The 12,303-nt window shown below is 37.4% G+C and overlaps 1 protein-coding gene and 1 pseudogene across 1 annotated transcript in view; one reads left to right on the top strand and one right to left on the bottom strand.

The window, feature by feature from the left end:
* Nucleotides 1-12,303, top strand: part of Phex (phosphate regulating endopeptidase homolog X-linked) — a 200,041-nt gene that overhangs the window by 33,294 nt on the left and 154,444 nt on the right. Inside the window, exons 4-6 of the mRNA XM_010607134.3 lie at nt 798-884; nt 1,911-2,137; nt 9,787-9,855. Coding sequence (XP_010605436.1) covers nt 798-884; nt 1,911-2,137; nt 9,787-9,855 — 383 coding nt within the window. The remainder of the gene's footprint in view (nt 1-797; nt 885-1,910; nt 2,138-9,786; nt 9,856-12,303) is intronic.
* On the bottom strand, nt 10,189-11,072 carry LOC104850302 (annotated as a pseudogene).

Here is a 12,303-nt window from a genome sequence, read left to right on the forward strand (position 1 = left end):
TTTTTTTTTTTTTTTTTTTTTTAAAGAGGTTTTGTTTTCATTGAGTCCTGGCTTTGCTCTTTCCTTATTTAGTGAAATAGTGACAACTGCCATTTTCCACCTTTGAATAGTATTATTAGTGCTTTTTTAAATAGAAAATCACTCTCTAGGTGGATCTGGAAGCCACTGTATATACATGGCCTTATTTAAACAGCCAGGACTTTGCATGTATAAATGGGCAAGTTTTCAGGCAATTTGGGAAGGCTTTCCAACCTCATCTCCCCATTTCCTGTCTAAACAACGTCTTCCATGTCCACAGCATGTTTATGCAACATTGAATAAAACTTCTAATGGGCAATTTCTTCCTGGTGACCTCCCTGAGACGCTGTGCTGTGAAAAAATCTTAAGAAACTTGACCCTGATGAAATTGCCTCCCTTGAGAATGTTACTTGGTGCAGAAACAAGAGACAGAATTCAGTTATTTTTGGTTCTTGAATAAATGAATTCTGTTTCCTTTTGTGTTGGGTGGCAGAGGAAATTAACCCCTGCAGAAGGTCCAGTCTCAGTTGGAAATTGAACTTTAGATATCTTTTGAGTTAGGAGAACCCCGGATAAGAGAAAGTTAAATTGTTTCTGTTTGAACATTAAACAGCTTGGAATTGGTTCTGCCATCCTTCTGTCTTTTACAGATACATATTTTCCAGGTTGTCTGTTTTTACATTCAATTTTATGGAGGCTGGGACTGTGATTAGCCAATGATCTGCAACTTTGCATTACATGTGGATGGATACTAATGCATCCTTTCTTAACCTTCCCAGCACTTTTGGAGAAATCAATCAGTAGAAGGCGGGACTCTGAAGCCATACAGAAGGCCAAAATTCTTTATTCATCCTGTATGAATGAAAGTAAGTAATAAAGAAAACAATTAAGACACTTAACACCTTAGCCTTCAGAATTTTATTAATGTTTAAAGATACTGTTTAAGGAAAAAGATAACTAAAAATTCTCCTAATGTTTAAAGGTTTTGTTTAAGGAGAGGAACATAGTGACAGGAGTTTGATTAATCTTCCTTAGTTACTCTTTTGTGGTTGGCTTGGTGGAGAAAATATTCTTATTTGTATGATATAGGTTATTTGGGTATCATTTACACTCTGTGAGACACTTGGACAGGGCAGTAGGGCAAGACTCATGATACATGGCTCATGAAGAATCCAGAGGCCAGGCCACGTCATGTCTGAGAAGGAGACTGGGAGGGAGTAAGTATATCTGGGAGAATTGACCTACTGGAACCCAGAGAAATCCAGATTCCCAGACTCTTTAGCTTAGTCAAAATCTTTGTTGAGATCCTCACACTTGTCTATTGACGTCTTGGGGCTGCCTGGGGTTGGAAGAGATACTTGCTGTTTTACCCAATATGTGTTCTCAAGTCCACTGCAAGAAGACAGTGCTTCTGGGAAGTATGTTCGCTGAGCTAGGATTTGGGGCATCACTTAGTAGGCTAGAAGGGGGCAGTAAAAAAACAGTCTGAAGCATTACTTTATTTCCTTAGGGAGTGACTGGCTTTTCTGAGTCATTTCCTTTAGTTAGGGTTGTTCCTAGATACCACCAGGTATGATCAGCCTAACTTTATTAACTGGAGTCAACATAGTGAGCCCATTTTCTGTTATAGGAAAAACCAAGGAGGTTTCTGTCAACTTTTCTGGCAAAAACACCAGATTTAGATGATCACATTGAAGTGTGAGTTTTAGGTGGAGTGGATTTGTCTCTGTGGTTACACTCAATCCACACCATATTCTCCATCCTCTTCCTAATAGCTGAAATTTCGAGTTGAGGCTTTACAGAATTTTCTCTTCAGAAAATGCACTTTCATTTTTGTTTGGTGATCTGCTTTGCAGTTCTAACTCTCCCTTTATATATATGTTCCCTTTCAGAAGCAATTGAAAAAGCAGATGCCAAACCACTGCTCTATATCCTGCGACACTCACCATTCCGCTGGCCTGTGCTTGAAGCTAATATTGGCCTTGAAGGAGTTTGGTCAGAGAGAAAGTTCAGCCTTCTGCACACACTTGCAACATTCCGTGGTCAATACAGCAATTCTGTTTTCATCCGTTTGTATGTGTCCCCCGATGACAAAGCATCCAATGAGCACATCTTGAAGGTATAGCCAGAGCTCTGTCCAGCCCAAGATTAGTGTTTTGGGGTGCCTTCCTAGGGAAAGAAACATCTTTTGTCTTAGTGAATGATCAAATAAAAGTTTTGTTGAACATTAGGATGTAGAATATTTCCCCCTCCAAGATATGCAGAATTTCGATCAGTAGCAAACAAATTTTGTCAGCCTTTCAGGATGTCAGTGAGTGAGTTTTAAAGAGGCCTGTGATTTGGTCTTCCAATAGCTACTCTAAACACAAGGCCCCTAAATTCCAGCAGAGAGATGATTGTGATTTTCCAGCTGTTACAAAAAACTTTCTGAACTCTGCTCTTTCCCTCATCTCCTCATTACCCTGACAGAATAGAATACATGCCATGATTTCTTGTTCCCTTTTCAAATGAACATCTTTTTACATGCACACCTACGTTCTCATTGTCAAGTTCAACCTGAATTTCTCCTTCCTTTCAAAAGATCAAGCAGAACTTCTAAGTAGCAGATTGCATTTTCTGTTGGGAGAGTAAGCATCTTTTCCATGAAGCATTGGGCCACATGGATATTCCCTGAGGAAGATCACACTGTTAAAATTAGAAAGCTGTCAGGAAGCTAGCAAAAACAGATTCATCAATGAAAGAGCTTTGTAAGAATTCATATAGCAGTTTTGAAATCACTTTGCTTTGATCCTGTTGTTTTTTACTACCACACTTACTTTAATAATATTATTGAGTGATTGATCCCCCAATTGTGTTCTTTGTCAAACTAGAAAATATTAATGGTATATTGATATTCAAATTGTAAAAGTTACAAAACCATTAGAGTGTATCATCCTTACCTGATATAAATCAACTTTCTGAAATCCAAACTCTGGAGTTGATCTTGGGTTAGACTAGAGGGTGGCAATTGTTTTCTGTTAGAGGGATATTTTAAGTTTTGTAGGCTATCTGGTCTTTGTTGCAACAACTAGACTTTGCTGTTGTACTTGGTTAAGCAGCCTCAGATGATGAGTGGGCAGCTATATGATGGGCTGGCCCAAAAGCTATAGTTTTCTGACCTCTAGACAATGAAAGTCTCAATAAAAAATCCTTAGTCACTGAAGGAATTCCCACCTACTCAGAACGAAATTCTGTTTCAGAGTCAGCTGTGTTTCCATGTTGGGAAATGAAGTGGTCACATAGTATTGAGTCATCTTCTGATGCTATCAGTATAAAATGTGCTATGTAAGATGCAATGATGAGGGGAATCCATTGGACCTCTCTCCCATGTTGATAGAGTACTCATTTTCTAAAACCGGGTTTTAAGAACATTATTCTCAGTTTCAGAACTGTTAAGATAATCTTTCAAACATTTTAGATGGTGTTTTGAAGTAAGCTGGAAACTATCTTTCAAACTTAGGTTTATGCACACTATTGGTCAATAGGAGATCTTGACTTATTACTAAATAAAGCAAATGGTAGCCATTTTATTTTTACCATTTTAGGATCTAGTCAAATAAATTTCCTTAAGCATGTTATTATGGAAAATAATACACACAAAAGTAAAAAAGAATAGAGCATCAAACTCCACTGGACCCATCAACCCAGCTTCATTACTTTCAACTTTCTGTTATTCTTATCTTTTCTAAAGGCTTCCTTTTTTGAGAGAGAAGGCGGTAACATTTTATAGCAAATTGAAAGAATAAAACCATTGCATTGGGAATGGTTCAGTGCTGATCTAATCAAGAGGACACTCATCAGAACCACAAGAGTAATCATAACTGCACAAGTAATATCTAGTACATGGTTAATTTTCAGATATCCTGATTGGCTCAAACATGTCCTTTTAAGTTAATAATTTAATTTAATATGTTTGTGGTGCTGAGAATGGAACCCAGAGCCTTGAGCATAGTAGGCAAATGTTCTACTACTGAGTTATACCCCTAGCTCTCAAACATAAACTTTAAAAAGACCCAAACCAAAAGCAACTGGCCTTTGATTTGGTCTCCAGTATTCTAATCTTCTAGTTTCCTTTCTTACCGTTTTTTTTAACATCACATTTATTTGTAAAAGGTCTATAGGATCTTTCCACATTCTGGATTTGACTGACTTTAGGGTAACCTTATGGCTGATGAGATAAAGTTCTTGAATAGAGGGGAATCAGCTTAAAAACTGAGGAGAAATGATAGAATTAGAAAGTTGCCATTTAAAAAAATTCCCGATGACAATGCGAGGTCTAGGCAACTATCATTAATAGCTACCAAAATCATTAGGTGAAACTTTGGGAAATTCTCAATAGAGAACTCAGGCTGTTACCACCCTAACCGAAATATTCACGGTAGCATTGCTAGAATTGGGACAACCAGATACTGTGTCCTTAATACCAGTAGGAAGTACATACCATCAAAAAATGATGTTGTGTCAAGAAAAGAAAAAAAACTGAACTTAAATCTAATCAAGCCTCCAGTATTAATATCCACTTCCAGAAAACATGAAGGGACAGAAGGCCATGGTAACATCTTGCTTTTCACACTTAATATTCAATTACAGTGATCCTAGAAGAAACTTTCCAAATGTAAGGAGGCACTCATGTACTTACTATTGCTCTCTTTTGCCAAATTAGCAGCTTGTTCCAATCTGAAGTGTTTGAACATTGCTTAGCATTTGAGTGTAACATACGTTTGCTTTAGTTCTATTGCTGTTTGTGCCATTTTACATGGGGAAATATTCATATATCTGAATTCAGCACCTTTCCCCAAACAAAACAGTTACAGTCGTGATAACTAATCATACAGTCTCATAACTAGTCATGATACAGTTATAAGAAGTTCAAACATGAGTCCACAGATGGTAGGAGAAGCTTTATTCTGAGATCTACATGAAACACAACAAATTGAACAATAAAAACCAGGATATTGGTGGCTGTGAAAATTGTAGAATTTGTGTGTATTACTTTTTTGTCAGTTTAAAACAAGTTAAAGCTGTACAAAATATAATTTAATTAAATGAACATTTGGAGTCCCTGAACTTCTTTTAGGTTTTGTGGAATATAGTTTGAAGACCACTGGTACTCTGGCAAGGGTAGGCTTTGCGGCTCATTAAGCCTCATTGAAGACATTGAGGTTCTCAATTTAGTTTTGTTATTTACTCACTAAATACCCTTGTTCACATTGCTTCACCTTTCCGAGTCTCACTTTCCCCATGTGTAAGGACAGATAAGTTAGAATTGACTTTGCATCATTACTGTGAGGTTTAAATGACTTGAATTTTGTGAGTTTCCATAGATATTGGTATACAGTGGCACACGACAAAAGACTTCCTTCTATTGAAGTAGGACCCAGCATCAGGTCAGGACCACGTGAAAAATACTTCTTAACTTGTGTACCCAACATGCCTGTCAGATCTCAAAATTGGTGGTGCCAGAGTAGGCATTTTCTTTAGTTAACCTAATCTTTTACCCTGAGCTTCCACCCCACTTTTTTCTGGGAAATTGATCCTGGATATAGACACTGCATATCCCTTCCTGACTGCTCCATCTCTTACCTCCTGGGACAACCAATCATCAAATAGTGTTTGACAAGAAGGCTACTCTGGATCATGTGTGGCTTCTGCAGGTGTACTTATATTCCTGGGCTCTGGGGCTCCTCTCCCTCACAGATACTGCTACATTAGTCGTACTGACTAGGCACTTTGCTCATGAGAACCATAGGCTTCTTTTGCTGCCTGGAAGAGCCTCTTTGAGGTGGAGAAGCTCTCTCACCTCAAACTTTCTTCTCTCAATGCGTTTAGCCTTTCTTTTCCCATTAAACTCTATTTTTCCAAGTGTTCTTATTTTCTCTAATCCCACAAACACATGGTTTCTTAAAAATGTCCTCCTTCTGGGCAGAGACAGCACTGTCACCATACTCCTGGGTGGACATACGGTATCTCTGGGTGAAGAAAAGGGCGTCTCTTCTAATGAGCACATGTGTCCTCATCTCAAGGATGTGCAGTTGGGTCATACAATGGCCCTTAGCTGTACTCCCTGTCACAAGGTGATACAGACTTAAATAGGAGAAAAAAACACAAAAATACAAGAAATGAGTGTTCCTGAAACACTATCTTGCTACTTGTGTTTGGGTGTTTTATGCCAGGAGATAGCAAGGATGAAGATTTCAGGCATAATAAAAGGTTTGAATATATGGTATGTGATCCCAAAAGAGTACTTGGTTGGCAATGGTGACCAAGTATAAAACGATTTAAAATCCTCCTCACTTAGCAGCCTGCCATTTTCTGGTTCTCAGCAAAATTCATGATTTTGAGAAAAGTCTCTGTTGGAAATTAAATTTTACAAATTTCTTTGTCTTTTGTTTTCCTACACCATAACTTGTCAGGTGTTTTTATATTAGCCCTTTGTCTCTTAACAAGGTTGATTGTAATTGGAGTATCAGTTTTAATTGGAGAAATATAATCTGCATTTTTAGGTCAATTATGAGACTTCCTAAATTAATTTTATTTTCTACTTGGCAATATTCAGATCAATTGTATATGTAAGGATTAAAAAAAAAAACCCTCAAGTAATAGTGTCTTGATGTTGGCTTTTTGAGAAAGTCTTTTTGCCTCAAAGAATTCGTATGTTTCCATGAGATTTAGTTGACTGGTCTTATTCAGTCTGTTGGTGTATTTAAAATGTTCCCCAGAAACCATAACAATCTGGAGGTTTTTAAAAGTTCTGGTAACCTCACTTGAATTATCTAAACTCTTACAACAAGTAAGCTCAGCTTCATTTCATGAGAGGAAATTTTGGCTTTCTTGATATTATCTGCAGTTTTCTTTCCTGTGAGACTAAAGGTCACAAGAGTCTCCAAGTGGTCCAAATTTAATTGAAAACCAAAGCATCTTAATCAAAATATTTTGTTTCATGATACTGGCTTACTAAATTTTTGGAAGAAACAGTGGTAGTTTGGGAATTGCAATAGGAAGAAGCCAGGCTGGCTTGTGACTTCATTGTTTCAGGCCAATTAGAGAAGGTCAAACAAAACAATTTGAGGATTTTAGCAATACACACAGGGAAAAATGGATGTTTTGAAAGCATCTTATTGCTCCAAAAACAAGAGTAATGTTTTTTTCTTGAAACTTTCATTACATCACTGTTAACTTGCCCTTTGTAGAATTTGTTTTATATAAAAGAGATTTTCATGAAAAATTATAATCTTATAAAGATTTCATTTATTAAAAAATAACAAAATATTTGGAATTATAGTAAGATGGAGAAGAAACCAGAGGGAGATGGATCAACACAATATAAAGTCATATAAGCTAATGATAGAAGCATTCAAGATTTTTATTCAGATGCTATTCATTTTTGACTTGTTATTTACAGTTTGTATCTTGTTCACTTGGCTAAAGTTTTTAATGTACGAAACTGACCTTTAACTGGGAGAATGTGCTGGTGGTTTCCATTTTATGGGGTCTTTAGCTAGTTGCTGATCTTCAAGAAAGAACAAGCTATAGATTTAGAGATGATGCTGGAATCATTTTATAAACAACTCAATGTATATAGCTAATTTCATTTTTGTCATGTAAATATCTATAAATTTTGACACGCATAGAATCACGTAACCACTATCACAGTTAAAAAATGGAATATTCCCATTGCCCTCAAAATTACCTACTGCTATCCCTTTATAGTCCTCTCCCCATCTCAAAACCCAGACAACCACAACTCTCTTCTCCATCCGTATAGTTTTACCTTTTTCAGAATGTAAGTAAAATTCACCTGCATTGTGTATATCAGTAGTTCATTCCTTTCTGTTGCTGAGTAGTGTTCCAGTATGCATCATAGTTTATCCAGAGCTTGAGAGATATTTGGGTTGTTTTCAGTTTTTCATGATTATGAATAAAGTCACAAGCAGGTTTTTTTATTTGAGAATAAGTTTACATTTTTCTTGAGTAAATACCTAGGAGTGGAATTGGTGGGAGACATATAAATGTATGTTTATCTTTATAAGAAATGATCAAACTGGTCTCCTGCCAAGGTAGCTGTACCACTCTACATTTGCACCACTAGTGTATAAGTGTTCTAATTTTTTCATATCTTTTCCAGCACTTGTCAGATTTTTATAGGTTTCAATAAACATATAGTAGTATCTTATTGTGAGTTAAGTTTACATTTTCCTAATGACTAATGATATTGAACATGTTTTCATGTGCTCATTTTCCCACTGCATATCTTTGGTGAGATGTAGATCTTTATCTTTTAAATTGCTCACTTTTGAAATGAAATTTATTATTGTTCAATTCTGAGGACTCTATAATTCTGGATATAAGTCCTTTGAAATACATATTATTTTAGAATATTTCCCCTTTGCTGTGGCTTGATTTTTCATTCTTTTTTTTCTCATTGAGTTTATTGGTACATTTTAGGTATACAGTACAGTAACATTCATTATTGGGATCTTGTACCTTTACATGACAGGTCTTGGTTCTCATTCTTTCCCCTTGTCCCTGCCCTCCCTTCACCCCTCCTCCCTCTCCCTTTACAAACACTTCATTTCCATTTCTTCATTTTCTCATATTTTTCTTTTCCCTCATTACCTTTCCCCTACCCTTCCCACTTTCCCTACACCTTTAGCCCCTTCCTATTTCACATGTCCATTATATCATTAGGATCTTACGTACTATAATAGTTTATTCACACTCATTTTTCATTCTTAACAGGGTATCTTTCGCACAGCAAAAAATTTTAATGTTAATGAAGTCCAGTTTGTTCACTTTTTTTAATATGTTGTGATTTCAGTGTCATGTCTAAAAATTCTTTGTCTAACCCCAGGCCACAAAGCTTTCCACTACATTTTCTTCTATAAGTTTTTTATATTTTTAGGTTTTACATTTATGTCTGTGATTCATTTTCAATTATTTTTTGTACAAGGTATATGGTATGGACCAAGGATTAGTTGTTTTGCATATGGATGTCCAGTTTTTCTAACAAGTATATTGAAAAGACTATCTTGTTTCCTTTGGCTTTCTGCTGCTGAAAGTTTTATTTCAAGAATTTCTTCTATACTTTTCCATCATAATAATTCTACTGATATAGTTGTCAGATTATTTATGTCTTTAGCACCTGAGCAGAGAGTTTTCAAATTCATGAAAATTTCTTGAAACAAAATTATCATTTGATTCCTTTGCAATAGAAAATACAATACATAATTTTAGAGGTAGAGAGATGGATAATCTGATTACTCAGTTTTATCCAGATTGGCATTTGCCAAATACTGAAGTGGTGAGGATACTGGATCTGGTATCAGAAGATGATTTTACTCTAAGCTCTGCCCAACCATATTATCTTGAGAAAATCAGTCAGTTCTCTGACTTTTGTTTCTTCCCCCATCAAATAAGGGAGAAAAGAAACAGAGAAGAAAATAAGGAAGAAAAAAATCTGTAAGATCTGTTCCAACTTAATTAGCCCTGGTGCTATTCAAGGTTGACAGAAACTCCACGAAGTTTACAAGCTATGAATCAGCAAAGCAGGATCAGGTCTCTGATACTTAAGATCTGTCATAAAGTACCTATTTGCATATAACTCTGAATTGAGTGAACTCTTTTTGTAATGGTAAGTTCAGAATATGATTGGGATGCAGATGATGTCATGACATTTATTAGCACAGAACATAAGAGTTAGTGGGATGCTTTCTGTTTTTGTTTTAACAGCTGGACCAAGCAACACTCTCCTTAGCTGTGAGGGAAGACTACCTTGACAACAGCACAGAAGCCAAGTCTGTAAGTTTTTTCTGTTTTGTTTTGTTTTTGTAACAGCCTATTGGGAATTTATTTTTATGCTAGTTACAATTCTTCAAAGAGCATCAGTTATTTAAATTTGGCTTACAGCGCGCTTAAATAGGACATTTACAAAATATCACTATATCAAATCCTTTTGACCAGAAAAACCAAAATTTTATCACACTTAGTCTTTTGGACACCACACCTTCTAAATATAAACATTCTGAACTTGAAAATTTCTGGGTGACCTGGCCTGTCCCATCATGAACTCTGTGACTTTCCCTCTCCTCAGGACATGCTCCTTGCTGGACTCTGAAGACCTGGAGATGCAGGCTAGGAGCCATAGCAGTCGGCTTCTGAGTCCTCGCTCCAATGCACATCTTGCTTCTCTGCCATAAGGCGGATGAACTGAGAGTGGCTGGCACAGAGCTTTAGCTTGTCGCTTATGTCCACCCATTTAACTTTCCCAGCATTGTCCATGATCTTACCTGTCTCATCATGGTAATTCAAAGCTTCTGTCTCCTTCCATGCATTGTCAGTGTTTCGAAGATCATCAACATATCCTTTATATATCAGTAGGTGCTCTTGGCTGAAGAGTTTATGTACCTGCTCCTCCACTTCTCTCTTTTTGGCACTGGACTTCTGTAAGGAGTTCAGAGCTTCCTCACCAAATTCTCTTTTCAATGTGGCACTAATCTTCTCTCCTGGATCCACCATGCCCCCTGGGATCACCCATTCTCTGCAGTCTTTCCTTTTTATTGCAACAAACTATAAGATGTTTTTCCAATAAATGGGATAGGGGTGATTTTATTTTCACTGCTGTCCCTTTTTCACATGGTTATAATGGGATCTGCAGCATGATTTGAGCCTTATCTCCCCAACCAGCCAACCAGTCCTGTCCATCCTTCAGGATTTCTGGGTCTTATATTTTCAATTTAATACAGGCTTTTTCTCTCCACATGCCCATCCTTTTCATTAAACTTCAGAGAAATGTTACTTTCACTGATTTGAGGATCCACCCACTTGGGTCCAGTCAAGACAGAGAGGATAGTATACTCCATAGGGTTATAGTCTTGCCATTCAACAAGCCAGCCCACTTTCTCATTAGAAACCTGCCCACGTTTAACTTTGGAGCCTGGGTAAGGTGAAGTCCAAGCCTTATTGTGAGAATTCTCTGTGGCACCATTAGAACCAGACATGATGTTAGAGTTAAGATGAAACCAATGGGACAAAAATAAGTTTTGGGTGTGTGGTGGTGCTTTATGGTATGCCACCTGTAAGTTTTATATATATTCAATTGTGGGCCTTTCAGTCTGCTGTCAGATTCATCAGTTGTTCTAAGATGCCTGCTTCTTTCCTGGACATGAGCAGTGTGATTATTCACTGACCATATTCCTAATGCAACAAGCAAAAACATTTGATTTAGGTGGTCTATTCTACTCTTCAACTACTAGAAATCTGGGCATCAAGGTTTCAATAAATTCCCCTACCCAGTGCCCTCATGTTGTAACTGGGTAGACAGAATACCTAAGTGGAATAACTGAGAAAGGGCCTTGCACTCATTCCTGAGAAGTGCAGAAGTGAAGCGTGAGGAGGGGCACCCAGGAGACCAGTGGCTCTGAATCTGCTAAAGAATAAGCTGGGAACCTTTCATTGTATGTCAAGCCCTGGAGAATCTGACTTAGTGGACTTGAGGTGGGATCTGGGAGTGTGTATTTTTAACAGGTGCCCCAGGTTATGGAGGTTACTGAAAACTGGAGAGGATCAGCCAGGTTAGACTGCTTGGCCTAGTGTGGAAACATAGTTGTTTCCTGAGAGTGGAAAGATTTAATGCATTTCTAATACTTCCCAGTGACTGGAAACCACTGAACTTCTAAAACAATCTCATACCTAGGTATTCTAGGTCTATGCTAATACTAAGCTCTATTTGTAGAATGCTCTGGTGGGCAGAAAATTAGGCAAGATCCTAGGCATCTTTCTGCATGAGGATGCTCAACAAAGAGAGTTGGCAAGTTTCCCTTTTAAAAGTAGAATGAAGCTTTTCCAACCTTGGGGTGCCTCTTTTTTCTATTGAGGTCTCAGCAACTAGGCTCAAAATCATCTTTGCCCCTTGTAAGCAGTTAGTCAAGTCCAATTAATTCTACCTTGGAAACATTTCTTCCAGTCATCTATGGTCAGATTCTTTTCCACTCTTGCCTTCACCTCAGTAAGTAGCCTTTTACCTGGTACCTCCTCTCCTTAGCACCACTTGACAAGTTCTGTTCTCAAAGTGCCTCTTCCAATGCCCTATGCTCTCAACATAGGCTCTAAATTCCTCGAAGCAAGTTCAAAGCTTCTTAATGGTTTGATCCCAAACCACCTTCCCAATTCATCTTCTTATCTTCCTCTCTCAACACAACCAGTTCATTCTCCTCTACTCCTCCCAAACTGTATCCCTCAAATGATATA

This window comes from Fukomys damarensis, unplaced genomic scaffold (assembly GCF_012274545.1).
Source record: "Fukomys damarensis isolate Sample0158 unplaced genomic scaffold, DMR_v1.0_HiC HiC_scaffold_39, whole genome shotgun sequence".
Taxonomy (NCBI): domain Eukaryota; kingdom Metazoa; phylum Chordata; class Mammalia; order Rodentia; family Bathyergidae; genus Fukomys; species Fukomys damarensis.